Genomic DNA, 20,115 nt, shown 5'->3' with positions numbered 1-20,115 from the left:
TTTCTTTTTTAGGAGATATAAATGATCAGTTCAGTTTATTTGATAGTAACAGGACTGTTCTGTTGTCTCATTCATCTTGGTTGAAGTTTGGTCACTTGTGGTATTTAAGAAATTGGTCCATTTTTTTGAGCTGTCAAATTTGTTAACATAAATTTGTTTTGTAGGACTCCCTTTTTAATTTTAAATGGCTACAGAGTCTTTTGTGTTGTACCACATTTCATTTTTGATATTGGTGTTTTGGGTCTTCTATTTAATTTTGTTAGAAGATCAACAATGTTAGTGATTTTTTTTCACTAATTTTCTGTATTGACTTTCTCTTCTCAATTTCATAGATTCTTGCTCTTTATTATTCCCTTCCTCCAAATTATTTTAGAGATATTTTGCTCTTCTTTTGCTGATTTCTAAAGGTATGAACATTGTCTTAATGTGTTGGAGCTACTATAACAAAAAATACGATAGACTGGGTGTGTGGGTAGGAAGGATAGTAGAATGAATCAGACATTATTACCCTATGCATATACAACTACATGACTGGTGGGATTCTATATCATGTACAACCAGAAGAATGAGAAATTAGACTCCATTTATGTATGATGTATCAAAGTGCATTCTACTTTCATGTATAATTAATTAGTACAAATAAAAAACAAAAAAATACCATAGACTAAATAGCTGAAACAAACATTAATTTCTCAAAGTTCTGGAAGTCCAAGGTCAAGGTGGATTTGTGGTCTAGTGAGGGTTCATTCCCTGGTTTTTAGACTGTTGACTTCTCATTGTATCTTCATGTGATGGAAAGAGGTGAGAAAACTCCCTGCTGTCTCTTTTATAAGGCCCCAGTTTCATTAATGAGGTCTCCATCGTATGACTCAATCATCTCCTGTTATGATTTGAATATGTGGTGTCTTGCAAAAGGTCAATGCAAGAAATGTTCAGAGGTGAAATGATCAGATTATGAGAGTTTTTTTTAACTTAATCAGTGGATTAACTGGGTGTAACTGGGTTGTGGCTGGAGGGGGTAAATCATGGGGAGGGTGGGGCTTTGGGTTTATATTTTGTCCCTGGTGAGCAGAGTCTCTCTGTGCTTCCTGATCGTCATGTCCTGAGCTGCTTTTCTCCTCCGTGCCCTTCCACCATGATGTTCTGCCTCATTTCGGGTCTTTATCTATGGAGTCAGCTGATCATGGACTGAACTTCTCAAACTATGAAATAAACTTTTCCTCCTCTAATCATTCTTTTCAGGTCTTTTGGTCACAGCAATACAAAACCTGACCAACGTACCTCCCAAAGACCCCACTTCCAAATGCCATCATATTAGAATTTAGATTACAGCATATGAATTTGGGAAGAACTGAAACATTCGTCCATAACAAATGTATATTGTATATTTTTATTTGTTCTAATTAGTTATACATGACAGTAGAATGCATTTGTACATTGTGACAGATCATACATAAATGGAGCGTAATTTCTCATTTTTCTGGTTGTACATATTGTAGGATCACATTGGTCATGCAGCTGTATATGTACATGAATATTACTGACTTGAGAACTTTTTCCCATTTCTAATGCAAACATTTAATGCTACATATTTTCCTCTTGGCATGGTTTTCGCTGAGCCCCCATATTTTGACTTGCCATGTTTTAATTTCTACTGTCCCATTTATTATTGACTTTTCTTTGAGACCTACTTTTTGTTCCATGGATTACATATAAATATGTTGTTTACTTTCCATGTGTTTAGGGATGCTCCTTTTGACTTTACATTGTTAATTTCTAAGTTAAATCAATATGGTTAGAGGACATTCTGTGCATAATTTTGATTTTTAAGAAAATTGCTGAGGTTTGTTTTATGACACAGAATATAGTCAGTCTTGTTAAATGTCCCACAGCTTCCTGAAAATAATACGTATTTCTTTCTTATTCAGGGGAGTGTTCTAGGTCCTACCAGTTGCTAAGGTTCAGATGTTAAAGTAGCATTCATAACTGTGAATTTGTTTCTTCTTTCAACTTTATCAGTTTTTGCTTTCTGGACTTGGAAGTTGTGGTGTTTATCAAATAAACACCTAGAGTTGTCATGTTTTTCTGATGGATTTATGCTTCTGTTATTTTCTTATGACTCTTTTTGTCCCTAGTAATTTTCTTCACTCTTAATTCTACTTTATGTTAAATTAACATAGTCACTTAATCTTCTTTAATTAATGCTTGCAATGCATATCTCTCTCTGTCCTTTGACTTTCAACCTATCTTTGTCATTAAGTTCAAAATAAATTCTCAAGAATTACATACAGTGGGAACAATTGATGTATTCATATTATGTACATTCAAAGCAATGTTAGAGCTTAAGTCTGACATTTTATTATTTTCTATTGGTTCCTTTTTTCCTGCTTCTATTTTATTGCCTTGCTGTTGGTTACTTAAATTTTTTTGATAGTTTCATTTTGACTTATTGATTATAATTTTAAGTATATAGCTCTGTATAGTTTGCTCTGTGGTTGCTCTAGGTTATTACCATGTCCACTTGTTACTTATCACAGCCTGGTGGTATGGATGTTTTACTAGTCTGTGATTTATAGAAACCTTACTTCCACATAGACTTCCTTTGTGGTCCCAGCTTTCTTAATTATTTCCTCTACATAACATCGGACACCATATCTGAGGGTGCTACTTTTATTTCAGCAACAAAATATGATTTGACTCTTATGATGGAGAGTTTGTTTTTATTTTTACCTATTCCATTTACTTCTATTTTTATCTATTCTGTTCTTATTTCTTTTATGAAGTTACCTGTCTTCTTATGCTATTATTTTCTTTGTGTCAGAGAGTCTATTGCAGCTGTTGGATAGGTGTGCTATCAATGAATTCTGAGTGTTCATCAGAGATCATCTTTATTTCTCCTTCAGTGGAGAACTATGGTTTCAGTAAATAAAAGATTTGGGATTGACAGTAGTTTTCTTTCAGCACTTGAAAATTGTTGTACCATTTTCTTCCGAACTCCATGGTTTCAGATGAGGAATCTGCTGTCATTCAATTGGTCCTTCTTTATAGGTAATGTGCCATCTATCTCTGACTTCTTAAGAAAAATCTTCTCTTGGTCTATAGTTCTCCAAAGTGTAACTCTGGTGTGTCTTGGTTAGTACTGAACTTTTGTTTTTATCCTATTTGGAATTCAGGTATCTCAATCTGCAGGTTTATGCCTTTTTGTGGCTTTTTAAATTCTCTTATTAAAAGCTTATAGAGATATTTTAAAATTTTGTTGAATTTCAATTTGTCAATTTTTTATTTTGTGTTTAGTTATTTTCATGTTTTGCCTACACAAGTTCATGAATATTTTATTCTATGTTCTATTCTAGAAAATGTACTATTTTAACATTTTGTTTAGGTCTCAGATCCCATTGGCCTAAATTATTGCATGTAGTATGAATTAAGGGTCAAGGTTAACTTTTTCCCCTCTAGATAGACATCTAGTTCTTCCAGGATCATTTGTTGAAAAAACTTGTCTTTTCTGTATCAAATTGCCTTGGTACCTTTGATAAAATGAATTGACCAGAGTGGATTAATTCCATATATTTTATTCAGGTCCATCTTTCTATATCTACTATTTTTTAAAATTTGCTAACAAGCCTTTATAACTTCACATCAGTCTTGAAATCAACCAGCATGGTCCTTCACTTTTGTTCTTCTTTTTAAAATTTGTTTTGGATGTTCCAGATCCTTCACATAGGTCTTGCAAATATTTTTGTTAAATTTATCTTTAAGTATTTCTTGCTTTTTAAGCCATTGTGAAAACTGCTGCTTTATAATTTTATTTTTAATTTGTTCACTATTATCATATAGAAATGTAATTAATGTTTGGTACTAATCTTGCATCCTATACCCTTGATAAACTGCCCTTTGCAAATTCCTCCAGTTTTCACACTTGTCCCTCTTTATCTGCCTTTGGGAGATTAATAATAATAATAATAATAATAATAATAATAACAACAACAACAACAACAACTTGAATCATGTTCTAGGTTTTTACTCAAAATAGTGCCTGTAACTCTTTTGAATATTCCTTAGGAATCTCTATGAATGCAGTACCGTCTGTGAATGTCATCTAGTCATTATGCCTTTATTTTTCTTGCCTTAGTGCACTGGCTAAGTACAACACTGAACAGAAGTGCAAAGCATGGATATTCTTATCTCATTCTGTTCTTGGGGAAAAGCATTTAGCTTTCTCACCAAAAAGTATGCATAGATACGTTTTGGTAAACATATTACCTTTTATTCCTAAGTTCCTGAAAATTTTTAGAGTTGGTACTCAATTTTATCAAGAAGTTCTCTTCTTTATTCTCTTAATGTAGTAAATTACATTGATTGATTTGAGAATGTTAGGCCAGTTTGCCTTTCTGAGATCAACTTCACTGAAACATGATGTATTATCCTTTTTATATGTTGTTGGACTTTATTTGCTAATATTTTGTAAAGAATCTGTATCTGTATACATGAGGGATTTTGCTTGTGGTTGTCTTTGTAATACCTCTAATTTTAATGCCAGGGTAATGCTAGCCTTGTAAAATGAGATAAGTGTTACCTCATCCTCTATCTTCTGAAAATTTTTTTGTATTAAATCATCATAAAATATTTGCTAGAGTTCACTAGTGAAATCTTCTGGGTCTGAATTTTTTTTGGTTGGAAGACCTCCTAATTATGAACTCAAAAAATTTATAAATGAGGACTAATCAGATTTTCTTTCTTCTTGAGTCAGTTTTAGTTACTTGTGTTTTTTAATGAATTTGTTCATGACCCTTAGTTGTCAAACTTATTTGCATGAGGTTGATCACAATATCCCCTTGTTATTCTTTTGAAGCCTGCTGGAGCTAAAATAATGATCCCAACACTCTTCTCTTTGTGATGTTTGTAATTCACATCTTCTCCAATTTTTCCTAGCCCATCTTGCTAGAGTCTTATTAATGTTATTGATCTTCTCAAGGAATTGCTTTTTGGTTTCACAGATTTTCTCTATCGTTTCTCTGTCTTCTGTTTCCCTAGATTTTTGTATGACTCTTTGAATTTAAATGAAGTAATAAAATTAAATAAAATTTAAAATTCAGAACTTAGTCACACTAGCCACATTTCATGTGCTCCATTGTACTGAAGGAGCAGCTCCCTCATTGCTCTAGTGCTACTGAACGGGCCCTGCTCTGGGGAGGGGAGGGTATTTCCTCCATCAGCCCCATTTCTCTTAGCTAAGCATTTTCTCTAATCTTCTGGGTTTCCTAGGAGGACTAGGCAGCTCTCAAATCTTGTCTTCTCCATGACCCTGGCTTTGGCCCCAGCTCAGGACCTATCACCATTTCCTTTCTTCCTGGTCCCTCAAATCATACCATCGGTTCCCATTTCTGCTTCCCAAGGGAGCATCTCCTCAGCAACCCACAGGTACCTGTGTAACTCTCAGTACCCCTGGTGACGGGGCTTGCCATGCAGGGAAGCACTGACTCCCCCACAAGCCTGAGGCACGGCTGCTTTGAGATGGGCCACGAGCACCTGCATCACTCGTGATCACTTTACTGTGAAGACGAGGCCAGGGACAAAAACCAGCAGCCCCAGAACCCCCCTTGGGACTGGTTTTTACCTGACCCAAGGCCCAGGAGGAACTTTCCCTCCAGGTCCCTCTCCAGAGTGGCCCAGGAAGGCAGGTTCTAGCTCACTGAGTCCAGCCAACTTCAGGTTGAGACCGACTGTCCAGGAGGTCAGGAGCCACCCCTCAGGGGAGTGTGGGATCCAAGCCAACGGCCAGTTGCCTGGAATGGGGTGGGCCTGGGGAATTCCAAGATGTGTCCCCTGATGTGTCTTCCGGAAGGTCCTGGCTTGTCAGGCAGGAAAGCCCAGCCCACCAGGGTAAAAGCAGCCTGGTCCACCTCCCTGCCAGCCAGTCCTGGCCGCTGGCCACCTGCCTGTGTCATGACTCACACAGGCTTCACAGGAGGAAACAGTGATAACCCCGGGCCCCCTGAGGGCCACCGGAGCCTCTTCTGTCCTAGCCACCAGGCAAATCCAGCCACTCTACAGCCTGCCCTCCCTACTCCAGGGACCTGTCCAGCTGGGTGTCACCTGCTCCTCTTATGTGCTCATCCTGGCCAACCCAACCCCTGTCCCTCCACATCCCACTCCTGCCCTTGGCCTGGGAACCCCTGGGTCCCTCTGCTGGAAGCCCCTTCCTCCCCTGCCCTCCCCAGCAGGCCACCGTCACTTCTCGAAAGAGCTGCTCAGGTAGCTCCTCTTCTGAAAGTTCCCTCCACTCACTTCTCCCCCAGGAGAAGGTGCCTGGTCCCTCAGGGGTGCCCAGCGAGCAGGGGTGAAAGGACAGGACCACGGTGGGCTCATTGCCCTGGTACCAGCACCAGTGGGTGAACAGTCAAGCACAGAGACTGTCCGGGGCAAAATGGGCCACGAGGAGGTCTATTTGACCGCCCAAGGGAGGACTTGCCCTGCTGGGGTGTGGAGGATGAGGCAGGAGGCCTGGAGTGTCGAGATCCTAAAGGCAGTTAGTAGGGAGCCACGGAAGGCAGTTGAGCTGGAAAGGAACCAGACAAGGCTGGTTTCAGAGCTGCGTCTGGGGGCAGTGAGGGAGGGAGTCAGGCAGGTGCCAGGGCTGGTGTCAGGGTCCAGGGTGGGTGCGCAGTGGCCCTGCATGGAGGAAGAGGCATGGCTGGCTGGGAGGCCCATCAGCACCCTGCAGGGCAGCTTCACAGGCTTGGGCACTTGAAGGACCTGGAGCGCCCGGTGGGTGGGAGGCCCACCTTCCCAACAGTCGCAAGGACTTCCCCAGGGGGCTGGACTCAGGGCAGAGCAAATCCAGTCAACACCATGGGGCCACGTTCCCCAGACATTCCGCACCTCTTCCTCCTCCCGGAAGCCACGCTCCACGGCCTGGCGCTGTCCCTGGACACCCCAAACTCACGTTGAAATGTCACACTGAAAACCGCCCACAGGCAGGGAAACTGAGTCTTGCCTGCCTGAGATCTGGGTGCCCAACACCCGCTCACCGGGCTGCGGGCAGGGGACAGGCTCACACTTGGCCGTGAATCACGACCCAGCCCGGGGAGGGGGAGGGCAGAGACAGGCTGGGCGAAGAAGTACGGAAGGAGGTGGCCGGTCGGCCCCAGATGTAAAGGTGGAGCAGATGGCTTTTTGAGCAACGATCGTGAGCCTGTCAGCCCCGTGAGCTGGACGGAGCTAACGCGGTTTATCTCTGTAATCCTGGTGGCGCCCGCGGGTGAACAGGCCGGTCCCCACGCCCTAGTCCATGGGGTCCTCCCCCAGGGGAGGGGTCGGAGGAGCTGTGACCCAGATGGCCCCCTGGAGGCAGAGGCTTGCAGTTTTCCTGAACCACTAAAGAAAGGGACCAAGGAAGGAAGGAAACACGGACACATTCCCGGGCCTGTCGCGCAGCAAGCGGCTCCGCGGCCTGTGGAAACCCTGCATGTCCACTGATGTAAGGCCTCCCTGTGACACAGAGGCGGGAGGCATGGGGCGGACGCAGGCTCTGCTGCAGTCCACAGGGTCCTGTCAGGCTCCCTCGTCAGCATACAAAGGCGCGCACTGCCGGGTCGAGGGGGCCTGGGGCACCTGGAAATGAGCCCAAAGAGGAGGAGGATGAAGCAGAGCCCAGGGAGCCCAGGAAAGCTGCCCCAGGGTCAGGCGAGGGGCGGCCGTGCTCAGACCCGGCAGGCACGTCCCCACACCCACCAGGCATGTCCCCACACCCACCAGGCACTCCTTCTCCCTCTGGACAGCTCAGGAGCCCGGCCCCGTTGCCCCATTTCACAGGGGAGCTGAGTTCACCGCCACGCGTGGGAAGGCACCCTGGCACCAGCCCCAGAAGCGGGGTGCACCTCCCTCGATGCCCCTTCCTACCAACTCCCGCACACCCCGCACATTGGGGGCGAGGGGGGATTTTGATTTTGAAATCACCCTGGCTGGATCTGGGGCCCAGGGCCTGACCAGGCGAGCAGGAGGACCATTAATTACTAGGCTCCTGCTCTGAGGCCGGGCGAGGGCCCAGCTGGGGCCGGGTGTTTACAGGCGTGCTCGTCTGTTTGGGGCCTGCAAATCCGTGTCAGATGTTAATGGAACAGCATCATTTTTCTGCAGAGGTGGCATCCCTGCGGTTGTTTGGATGAGGCGACCGGCTGGACTCAGGCTGGGCGGTGGGCGGCTCACCAGGGAGGCCGGGGTTTTACTGGAGGCCATTTGTCAGGCCGTGACAGCCAGCAGGGCTCCCTCCCACGGCCATCCCTCTGCACTGGCCTGTGGCTCCACCCGGCATCCCTGACCAACCCATTCCCTGTCACCAACTCCAAGGATGAGAATCTGTGAATCATGAAAAATATAAAAAGGATTCACTCCAAAACAGAAGGAGACTGAAACCTGGAAAGGAGCAGGGGTTTAATTAAGCACCACACACACCCAGAGGCGTCCTGCGCCTGGGTCCAAGCCTTCCTGGCACCCACAGCCTGCAGGCCCAGGGGCAGCTGCCACCTGCCTCACACCTGCTAGGGGCGCGTCCACCACAGAGGCTCCCGGGCAGCCTGGCCAGCTGAGGCAGGCCTCTGTCCTGCACATTGGACTCCTGTGCAGATGGTTCCTGGGCCATCAAGGACACGAGAGCCCTGATAGGGCTGCGAGGTCAAAGGGAGGGAGGGGTGAGTGCACCCTTTCCTCCCTGTCCAGGAGATGTCCCCACTGTCAGGAAGAAATGGAAGAAAATAAGACCCAAAGAGGGAAGGTAAGCTGCCCAAGTCCACATAGCAAGCCAGGTCCTCCGGGCAGGGATGCAGGGAAGTGGGGAGTGCCTCCCCCAGGAAACAAGAGTGGGGACACGGGGCGGGCATGAAGGAGCTGGGCCTGGAGCATCTCTTTGTGAGGTCAAGGCCGTCCCTCCACTTTATAGGAGAGGAAGTTGAGGCTGCCATCAAGACCACCCAGCCAGGTTGGGCTGGGCCCTGTTGAGGGCTGAGAAGGCCTAGGCCTCTCACTCTGACCCTGATAGCTCTCAACCCACAGTCCCCACTCATACTGCCTCCCATTACTCCTCAGCAAGCTTGCTCCTGCCCCAGGGCCTTTGCAGAGGCTGTTCCTGCTACCAAACACTCTTCCCTCAGGGTCTCAAGTCTCTCTCTGCTCAGAGGCACCTCCTCAGAGAATCCTCCCAGCCCAGACAGGCTGACACAGGCCCAGCCCATGCATGGCTCAGCCCCTGGCCCTTCTGTCTGTGCACCTGAGTTTAGAGAGCACAGTAAGAGGTCAGAGAGCCATGCGAAAGCTGCGGTGCCCTTCCAGAACACAGTAGGGTTCAAGGAACGTGACCACCCGGACTCCCTGAACAGGACACTCAGTCTCAGCACTGGAGCCCCGTGCTGCACTCTGAATGCCTGCGCCCCTCGGATCCCTGGGAGTCAGTGTTGGGGGGACTCTGTGTGCAAGGCGGGGATCACAGGCTGGTTTTAGGTCAGTGGCATGTCTCCTCCCTGGACAGTGAGTCCTCTCCCTCTTCCGAGCGACCATGGAGACCCTCAGCCGCTGTGAACCCTGTCTGTCGAGCCCTGCCTCAGCGTCTCCATCTGCAGAACACGCTGGGCCTCAGGACTCAGTGCCAGGCCGGGCGGGGCAGCTGGGGGCAGTGACCCAGAGGGAGCGCAAGGGGTGGCTGGCAAGACTGGTGCTGGACACGCACCCTAGAGAATCCCCCGCGGCCCAGCCCCCTCGAGGACGCCCCCCTGGGCTCAGCACCCCTGCCGCCATCCTCAGAGGGGGCTCGCTTGTCCCCAGACCTGCGTGTCTGCCTGGCTCCTCTCCTGCCGGCTTTGAAGGCTGCCTTCCTGGCTGCCATCTCTGGGAGGGTCTCTCTCAAAAGCTGCTCCCTCTGTGCGTAAATCCTGCTGTACCAGCTGTGAGACCCTGTGCCTCAGTTTCCCCTCCAGTCAAGCAGAGGTACTCCTGGGACCTCCCTCAGCGGGCGAGGCCTGTACCAGGCCACACAGGCACTGCTGCTTAAAAGTCAGCGACTAAACGCAGGTGAATTTTACTGCTTCCCGGCGCTCTCAGCAGGCTTTGAATTGTTCCCTGGGTTACAGTCCCCTGGCACCCCCACCCCAGCCCCAGGCGCTAAGTCACCCAGAGCCCCGGCTGCCTGTTCCCGGCCCTGCCCTGCCCCCTGGTGTTCATTCTGGGCATTGCCCCCGATGCCTGCTTTGTACCCTTTTCTGCCCGCGGCAGGTGCAGGGACAGGCTCTGGGTCCAGCCAGGCCCACAGGACCTGGGCACCTAGACAGGTGGGGCCGTGCAGACCTTCCTGAGCTCCCCACAAGGCACGGAGAAGATGGGCCTGTGGCCAGCGGTCAGAGGAGCCCCTTGCTCTGCCTACCCGCCACTCCAACTTCTCACCAACGGTAGGGTCCCCAGGGCCACCGTACCTGTGGGCGCCTGGGCTGCTCTAAGCTGGCTCCAGACCCTCCTCGGTTCCTCCCGCAGGGCTGTCTGACCAGCCTGGGTCTGGCACTGCCTCGGCGGGCATCTCCACCTCCCGCTGGTCTGCTCTGGGAAGCCTTCTGGGCAGGCCCTTCCTGCCCTGCCTGGCCACGCTCTGCGGGGGACAGGGAAGAGGGACAGCATAGGCCCCTCTCTGGCCTCAGTGGGCTCCTCAGCAAAAGGCAGGAAGGAAACGCCTCCCTGGGGGGGGTGGGCGTCTGTGAAGACAGGGGTGGGCGCATCTGGACAGCGGCCCTGGAGTCCCGCTGGACTTGGGAAGCCACCGGGAGGGGTGGGTTGTTGTCTTTTCCATATTTGCTGCACTGGGCACTGGCCACATCCACCGTAGCTTTCCAGGATGGCTCTCGGCCACGTGGGACTTGGGGACACCAGCTGTGCATCCTGTGGGCCCCAACCCAGCAGGACGGCCACCCACCACGAAGGGGCTGAGAAATGATGAGCAGGGTCACTTCCAGGGCACTGCAATGTCCCACCCACAGAGAGGCTCCCCGGCTCCCCGTGGGACTCGCACTGGGATGCCTGAGGACAGGCGGGACAGGCCTGGGAGGATCCGAGGGTCTCAGTTCTCTTGGTCGGAGAGACACAGCTGGGTTTGGATCCTGGGGCCTTTGGGGAGTGGCTGCGATCCTGACCCGGGCAGCTTGAGGACCTTGGGTGCCCACTGAGGGTAGAAGAGAGGGTCCCGGAGGACCCCAACTGGGGCTCGTGGAGCAAGTGAGGGGCTCCTGGGGGGTCTCCCCATCCTCCCCTGTGGAGAGGGGCCCTGCTGGGGTGTACCCGTCCACCTGTGCCCTGGACCCCACCCTGTTGGCACCCACGGAGAGGCAGAGGGAGCAGTGTCAGACCCAGGAAGGCCTTGGCCAGGGCCCCGTTCCCCCTGCTGCAGGCTCATGCTCAAAACCCTCCTCCAGGGTCCAAGGATGCACAGGCTGTCGGGCAGAGCGAGGTCCAGCACAGGACCCAGGCCTCACAACAGGCCAGGATAGTGCAAGATGGCACGAGGCCCTGGGGGTGCTGGGCGGCCTCCAGGAGCTCTTCCCAGGGCCAGGCCCCAGCTCTCTGATGGTCCTCACTAGGGTGGGTGGTCGGTCACCTGGCACCCAGACAGCCCGGCTGCAAGAACACTGGGCTGAGGTTGGGAGGGCTCAGAACCCCAGACTGGAGGAGCTGCACCGAGCAGCAGGGCTGGCCACGGTCTCCAGAGGCCACGGGCACCATGGAGAGCTCCAGGGCCGCCTCTGGGGACCCATCTTCCTGGGGTCCAGGCCATCAGAGCCACGCGGGACCTGAGGCGCTGCGCAGCCCGCAGCTCAGCACGGGCCCAGGGCCCCACCCCTGCAGCCCGAGGTCCCAGGCACCCCAGGCTCAGCGACACGGCTCAGGAGAGGCGTCTTCCCTGCACTTCCAGCAGGGACATGAGAAAGTGGAAGCTCAGGGAGAGAAGCCGGCCAGTGGCGCCAGGCGAGTCCACAGGACAACCGTGGCTGTGGCTGCCCCGTGGCTGTGGCTGTGCTGTGGCTGCCCGTGGCGTGGTGGCCGGCAGCGAGGCGCTCTGCTCCGCGTCTCCCTGGCATCTGCTCCGAGGTTGCTGAGGGTGGATAAACAGGTCCAGTCTTGGCTCAACCCCGACACGCCCGGTGGCCTTGGGCTCCTTGGCCAGTCTCTCCAGCCTCCAGCTGCTCATCTGGATCCGGGCGCCTTCGCATCTCAGGGAGACATCACCGCGTGTGGGCGGGACCCTCGAGGGGCCTGCTGGTGGGGAAGGACTGCTCTTCAGCTGTCACCGGGACCCTTGGGACCGTCCCGCCCACCGTCCTCAGCGTGGTCATCATTCCTGCTGGCCAGCTCGGGGCGCCGTGGCCCTGGGGTGCAGTTGAGGCTTCCCCGGGGAACGTGGGCAGCTTGCGGCAGGGCCGGGGACTTGGCCCTCCCGGCCACCCTTGCTGGAGGACCGGGGAGGATGGCGAACGAGGCAGAAATGACACAGACGTGGTTCTGTACAAAACCTGAAATATTTTTACTTTTTTAAAACTTTGGTCTAAGTTGCCCTAGACCTCATGGACTCGATACAAGAGTAATATGAATTGGGAAATAAAACACTTTAATAGCCACGATAAACTTTGTTAGAAATGTACATGTTGCCAAAATAATAATAAAATTAAAAAGAGAAAGAGAGGGAGAGAAAGAGAGAGAGAGGAGAGAGAGAGAGAACAGCTCGATGCCCGGGTTAGATTATATAAATGTTCAACAAGGACAGGGTAAAGGAAACTTTAAAAACACCAGTTCTGAATAAGCCTGGGCCCTGTGAGACTTCCCCTCTCCCAGCCTCGGGCCCTGGGGACGGCGTCCCTCCGAACAGGACAAGTGGGGGTGGATAAGGCCTCCGCCAAGCTGCTTCTCCTCGTGGACGAAACATCCAGGTAATGGGTATATAAACAAAGCTCATAAGAAATGTACAAATATAAAAAGCTACAAACATTAATAAATTACAGCGTCACAAAACACAGAAAACACTTCACAAGGTGCTAGTAAAATAACTGTACCCCCGACCCCCTCGTCATACAAGAAGGAAAACAAAGAGCTGGTATGAAAGTTGAAGATTCATCTTCAAAATGTGTCTGAAATAGATCTCTTGTGTACTATTTGCTTCTGTAAAGACAGAGTATAAGGCTGCACAGACAACACTTGTTTTTCAGGCAATACCTTAGTTCCTAACAGAAAAAAGAAGAAGAAGAACAACAACAAAAGGAAAGAAGGAAAAGGAAAAAGCACTGGAACCCAACTGTCCGTCGTAGGCGGCAAAAAACTCGTATAAAGGCTGATGAGGACTCTATAGAAAGAAATTCCTAAAGATACTTTTGCTCTTATAAAAAAGAAGTCATTTAAAAAGCTATTTACACGCTACATTCTATGAAAAATATGCTTCAGGAAATACATCTAAAATTAAAATACAGGATTGCCTGAGAAACAAATCCAGCCCCTCCGTGTCGCAGGGCAGACGTGCCATCCAGGGACGGCCCGTGCTCGCGACACCACACGCAACACGGGAGGACAGAGCAGTGCCCGTCCTGGCGTCCTCAAGCCACCTGGCTGCCGTCCAGCCCATCAGTCCGGGGCAGGGTGCCGCGGCTGAGAAGTGCTTCTCCGGAGTGTCGCCCGCCCGCAGTCAGGTGGGGCTCCTCCACGCGGCTTAGCCTGGGCCCCCCGGGCCCCAAGACGTGGCTGGGCCCTCGCCCGCCCCTGGGGATCCTATGTGGGCTCCCCAACCCGCAAACACACCAACCCAGCTGCTGATCCTAGTCGCCCCAGAGAAATGCCCCTGGGCATTTCGGGTGCGACACCCACTATCTAGACTGCCACCTGCCAGCTGGGGCAGACCTCGCCTTGCCGGCCGAGTGCTCTCTGGACTTGTCTGAGAATCGCTCGGGAAGAGAAGCGAAGCGGGGCACATGAACATCCCGCTTGCTCCTCCTCATTCTTTCTGTGTTCTTTGCCTTTTTTTTAAGCCTCTGGAGGCTACCAGCCTGTGGCCAGCTCAGACTCTGGGGCTGGTGAGCATTGGCTCACTCTACCTTCCTCGAAGGACTCGTGCTCCCAGCAGAGCTGCGGAGGCCCCGCAATCACACCCACGCTCCGGGTGCCTGGAGGCTGTCCTGAAACTGGAATGATCCTCAAACTGGCAGGGCCGCTTTTCAGGAACTGGTCACTCTAAGCAACTTGAGAAAGGATGTCCATATTCAAAACGAGGGACGGCCATGCTCGGCTCGCTCCGCCTGCTCAAGGGACAGACGCTCGTTTGGGGGGAGTGGTGGCCGGGAGGAAGTGAGGCCCTCCTGGGTGAGGCAGCGCGACCACCCTCCTGGGGGGCTGATGTTTTAGCGGGGCTCCGGGGGGTCCTGAGCAGAGCAGAAGGATCCTGGCTTTCCAAACTTTAAAGGAGCAGTTTTCCATTCCGGTGAATTTTCAAAATCTTCCCGAGCCTCTGCTTGGCGGTGGCCATGCCCTTTTTTGTACGTTTTCCTAGGAGGGCAGGGAGGGGACACAAAACAGGATTGAGAGAGCAGAGGGGGCGCGTGCAGCCGGCAACCCCAGCCCCCACCTTCCTCTGTGAAAACGGACCCAGGCAGCCTCAGCTCTGAGCTGCAGCCAGACCCGAGAAGGCCTCCAGCGCGGAGGCTGCTGTGTCCACAGGGGCCCTGGCCAGCGGGTGACTCAGGCTCAGGGACTCAAGGTCCCCTGGGCCTCACTGCCTGGCAACAAGGTCATCTCAAGCCAGCAACCGTGCCACACTCCCGTCCCCATAGCCAGCTGGGCCGTGACCAAGGTGCAGGCCAGGGGTGGCCAGGGAGGCCCGAAGGGGCAGGAGATGAAGACACGGGGGGTGGCCTGGGACCCTGCTGCCCACGATGCCCCAACCCACACGGAGGGCCTGAGGACCCTGCAACCAGGCTGGTGCATCAGGTCAGACCCAGCCCCACCCTTGGCAAATGGCGGACCGCACCCCAGCTCCACATCAGACCCCAGAGCTGTGGACCTGGTCCTAATCCACAGGGCCCCAGGCTCTTTCCTGGCCCCGATCTGATGTGCACCCCTATCTCCTGATCTCTGCAGGGGCCACCTCTTTCACACACCAACTGTGCCCTGTCACTAAGCAGGCTAGCTGCAAACACTTTTGCACCTTGCATGGGGGCCTGCAGATGCTCAGACAGGAACTAACTCAGACCCCGGCACCTGCCATCCCAAGGCCAGAACCCTCCCTTGCCATGTACCGTCCTCTAATGTGGGGCAGGGGCTACAAGTCTGGGGCAGCCCAAGGGCGCAGCAGGGGGCGGGCAGGACAGGGCTACCTTTGGCAGCAGTGTTGTTGTTGGGGGATGATGCAGAAGGCCGCCTCTGTGTGAGAAAGACTCCAGGGGCCATGGGCTGGGAGGCACGGCCAGCCTGGGCCCCTGAGAAGGCGCCAGCTGCTGTGTACTCGTGGTCAGCCAAGCTACTGCTGTGTGACTCGGGCGGGGGCTCAGGTGAGCTGCCCTCTTGAGAGGCCTGGCTGCTGGCCGTGCTGGTGGAGGCCGGGGTGGTGGAGGCTGGGGTGGTGGAGGCCGGTGTGGTGGAAGCCGGCGTGATGGAGGTCGAGGTGGTGCCGGCGGAGGCGGAGGGAGAGGCGGTACTGGGAGCCAGCTTCCGTTTGGTGCTCTTCTTCTTCCTGCTTTTCTGCTCCTCCTTTGAACAAAATGTGCAGGTGCGTTAGCCACAGGGCAGCCTCAGACACACATTCCCTCGGAACCGAGAGCAGCCAGCACAGTGTCCACTCAGATGCAGGCCAGTGGGGAGGCTCAGGCCTACAGGCAGGAGTGGCCAAGAGCAGGGAGGGCAGAGGGCTGGGCCGGAGAGGGACCACCACCTGGCCTCTTGGCACGGTGGGCACTCAGACACACCGTGCTTAGCAGGAAAGGGCTCCAGGCAGAACCTGGTCCGGCTGGGGACACGTGGTGGCTGGGATGTGGCACTGGAGCGTGGCCACTGCTGGCCCAGCCTCCACACGGTGTGCGGCCCCCTGGTGGTGGGCACAGGGGCCAGGCACTGTCACCTCACTGAGGGGCCGTGGCCTCTCAGCTCTGAAAGGACATCCACTTGGATCCTGCTAACTTCTGGGGGTGGCACCCAGATGGAGTCAGGCCTGGAGGGTGGGGACCTGGGGCCCAGGACCCTCTCTGGGCTGGGAGGAGCTGAAGTGGCCAGCCAAGCTGTACAGACAGGCCACCATCTCTCTCCGTGCGGAAGGCTGGGACATGCCAGGACCCCGGGAAGAGCCCTCCCAGAGGCACCAAGGTGAGGGACGTGGAGATCTCTCTGGGCACCCCCTGCACCAGAGAGCAGCCCAGGTTCAGCAAGAGGTGCCCGTCCAGGGTGAGGGGCCCAGGCCTTCAACACTGGCTCCCCGTCCCTACTCAGAATTTGGGATCAGAGGGAATGGGTCACCCTATAAGCAAATGTCCCCAAGCCTGACAGTCCCTAGCCCAGGTGGTCTCTGTGTGGGGATGGAGGACAGAGATATCTGAGGTTGGGGTGACAGGGGCCCTGGTCTCAGGGAGTCCCCCTCCTACCTGCTGGGACAGCTTGGCCGCAGCGGCTGCCAACCCGGTCTCAATGGAGGCCACTCTCGTCCCCTCCCGCACAGGCCTGTCCTGTCTTGGCACCGATGGGCCGACCCTTGCTGTGGAAGAGAAGGGCCAGCCCCTCAGAACTTTAGCTGCAGTCCGTCTGCCCCTCCTGGCTGGGCCCCGCCCCCAGCCCAGCCCTTCCCTGGGCCCAGAGGACCCAGCACCAGGCCCTGGGGCGAGGGACCTCAAGGGCCTGCCTGAGGTGGCTGCCACATCGGGTTTCCTTGGGGCAACGCTGGGGGTCAGGCAGGCCTTGGGGGCCCTGTGGGAGGCAGGTGGGCTGCCACCTTGGCCACCACCAAGGGGGCCACCAAGCCACCTCACGTGTGGAAGTAACCAGAGAGGAGAGGCCCAGCCCAGGGGCTTTCCAGGAACTCTGGTCAGGGGTCCTGAGACCCAAAGAGCCCCAGTCACATGTGTGCAAGCAGCTGACCAGTCCTCAGGGCAGACCATCCAACCACGGACAGGACCAGCACAGAGCCACGCCCACACCCTCGGTGGCCAGAGATGGGCAAGGAGGCAGCGTGCAGGCTGGTGTTGGCGGCTCCCCTCGGCACTACCTGTGGGGCTGTAGGGAGCGTCGTCCGAGCCTTTCCTCTTCTTCGACCGGGACTTGAACACGGGGTTGTCTTCATCAGACTCCAGGGAGGGGTAAACTGAGGGAGGCAAAAGGAGGACGGGCCCCTGAGCCGCCGGGCGCAGCAGGCCTTCCTGACGGGTGCCCCGGGCCCAGGCCTGCCGCACAGGAGCGCCCCATGTGGGCACAGGTACCGCAAGAGTCTCCAGACAAGAAGGTACCACGTCTGCCCCAAACCCGGCCTGCTGCTCTCAGGACCACCATCCAACAGGGTCCAGAGCCTGAGGCCCCAGAGGCCCCACCCCAAGGCCAGCTGTGGCAGACAGACCAGGGAGGGACGGCCCAGCTCCAGGGGAGCCGGCTCGAGGGCAGAGTGCAGGGGCTCCGGCCTGACTGGCCAACAGCCCGCCACCATGGAAGACCAGGCAAGGCGGGCTCTGTGTCCCCCACGCCCGGCCTTGCACAGTGGCATGGTGGCCAGTGGGAGCTGCCCTGCACTGACTTGCCGGGGACCCTCACACTATGGGTCACAGTCCCCCAGCCTCCAAGACCTGCGACTGGAGACGATCCTCCTGCGGACGAACCTCCAGGACCTGCGACTGGAGGCAGCAGCCAGAGCCCGCGCGCCACACCCGACGAGTGCAGGGGACAGGAGTCCCCTGAGCTGTCAGTCTGTTTGTCAGCCAGTGTGGGCCTAGCTGCGAGGCCCAGATCTGTCTGTCCACCAGATGTGGGGCTGGCCAGCCTGGTGTGTGGGAGTTCTGCAGCTCACAGTGGCCCAGCTTGGCAAGACCCCAGCCTCTGGCCATCAGTATGGGTGTTGAAGAAGGTTGTGGACTAAGCCAAGGCATGTCTGGCCCCGGGAGCAGAGGGCCTGCACCAGCACACCCAGAACCCTCCCTGAGGCGCGCTCGGGCCCTCTGGCTGGCGCTGAAGGCAGCTCTGTGGAGGCCGGCCTGACCACATGGTGTGGTAGCAGATGGAGGCTGTGTCACGGCAGGAGGCCAGAGCCACAGCCCGCGTCTCACTCACTGCCGGGCCTCAGAGGTGGCCACAGTGCCACCCTGGGCCTCGGTTTCTCCATCTTACACAGAGACACTACAAAATGGTAGTGCTGCATGGAAACCCGGTGGGCAGGTCCTCAGAGAACCAAGCACACAGTGACCTGGGGCCCAGCAACTGCCCTCCTGGGAATGCATGCCAGAGGGATGAGGGCCCGGGCCGCGAGAAGCAGGTGCACGCATGTTTCCAGCAGCGCTGTTCACAGCAGCCAAAGCAAGAGCCATGCAAGGTCCCCAGATGGACAGATAAAGAGGCACTACATCTGTAGGACAGGGGACCAATCGGCCTCCAAGAGGGAGGAACCCCAGCACAGGCCACAGCAGGGAGGGACCTTCAGGACATGGTGCTGAATCAAGCAGAGCACACACGGAGGTCATGGGTATGATCCAGGGGTGTGAAAAGTCCAGAGCAGGCAAACCCTTGGAGACCCACGGCATGTCACAGGCTGCCAGGGGCGGGACGGGTGTGACTGGTGGGGGGAACAGGGTTTTCTTTAGGGAGATGAAATTGATGGTGGCTATGGATGCACACACCCCAAAGACCACTAACTGCATGGTTTTAAGGTGGATTTTATGATCTAGAAGTTATATCTCAAAATAAGAAGGGCTTGGCTCGGCAGGCCTCCGGGATGAGCTCCGGTGGGCGCAGCCCCACAGGTCCCGCCCACCGCGGCGGCCCCGCCCACCGCGCCACGCACCATAGTCGGAGTCCTTGAAGCAGGCGTCCAGGTGGTCCTGCTCCTCCTCGTAGTCGTCCAGGTCCACGCTGTTCTTGGCAGATCTCTTCAACAGCCGCTTGCCCGAGCTCTTGCTGCCACCTCCATTCTTCCGGTTGCCGTGGGCCGCCAGCGAACTGCCCTTGGCCTGGCCGGCGCCCCACGTGGTCTGCAGGCAGGAGTCAGAGGCCTGCAGGTTGGCCATGGACAGCATTCCCTGAATGGCTTCCTGTGTGCTGGGGGAGGCCGGGGGCTGGCTGGGGACACAGAGAGACGGGGACTTAGCTGAGGCCCTGGGCCCACAGCCCGGGGCACACAGTGGCCCTCAACCCAGGACAAGCCTGCAGCCTGGAGCCACCAGCCCAGGGCACTTGGACTTGAAGTGCTGGGCTGCATGATCGCTCGCCCTGGCAAAACGCAGGGGTGTGGAGCAGAGAGGGTGGTGTTGCTGAAGATGAACCACCGACAGAGGCCAGGCAGCCCCTCCGCTTACCCAACCACACTCTGGGGAGGACTGGAGGCCTTGGGTCAGAAATGGTCACAGAAGGGAGACACAGGAGGATGGTGGATGGGGAAGGGCCAGGTCCTGCATGATCATGCACCAGGCTTTCCCACCTCAAGGCTGGCCGCAGACTCAGCTCTCCCCGCTGCACTCCTGCCAGCTCTGTGCACCCCTCAGGCCACCTGGGTTGCTCTCCCCACCACGGACCCCCAACCTCAGCCCTAGCTGGGGACCTTCCTTCCCCTCACTTCCCAGGGCACCTCCCCACTCACCACCCTAGCTGGAAAGAACAGCCTCCCCTCCCGGGTACAGACTCTCCCCTGCACCAAACTTGCATGTGCGCCTGCACCCCCACCTGCACAACCACCTGAATCCACACCTGCACCCCACCTGTATCCACACTTGCATCCACACTTGCACCCCACCTGAATCCACACCTGTACCCCACCTGTATCCACACCTGCACCCACACTTGCACCCCACCTGCATCCACACCTGCACCCACACCTGCACAACCACCTGCATCCACACCTGCATCCACACCTGCATTTATGCCTAGACC

General features: G+C 54.4%; 1 protein-coding gene across 3 annotated transcripts in view; it reads right to left on the bottom strand.

Moving 5' to 3' along the window:
- Positions 1-12,529: 12,529 nt before the first annotated feature.
- Positions 12,530-20,115, bottom strand: part of Phf2 (PHD finger protein 2) — a 94,963-nt gene continuing 87,377 nt past the window's right edge. For all 3 annotated transcript variants that reach the window (XM_047526534.1, XM_047526535.1, XM_047526533.1), the window contains exons 18-22: positions 19,034-19,308; positions 17,258-17,353; positions 16,641-16,750; positions 15,384-15,756; positions 12,530-14,556 (exon numbers count right to left, since the gene is read on the bottom strand). In XM_047526534.1, the coding sequence (XP_047382490.1) occupies positions 14,468-14,556; positions 15,384-15,756; positions 16,641-16,750; positions 17,258-17,353; positions 19,034-19,308 (943 nt within the window). In that variant the 3' untranslated portion in view covers positions 12,530-14,467. The remainder of the gene's footprint in view (positions 14,557-15,383; positions 15,757-16,640; positions 16,751-17,257; positions 17,354-19,033; positions 19,309-20,115) is intronic.

Source organism: Sciurus carolinensis, chromosome 15 (genome assembly GCF_902686445.1).
Source record: "Sciurus carolinensis chromosome 15, mSciCar1.2, whole genome shotgun sequence".
In the NCBI taxonomy this organism is placed as follows: Eukaryota; Metazoa; Chordata; class Mammalia; order Rodentia; family Sciuridae; genus Sciurus; species Sciurus carolinensis.
The sequence above is the reverse complement of the archived record's forward strand: the minus strand, read 5'-3'. Positions and strand labels throughout refer to the sequence as shown.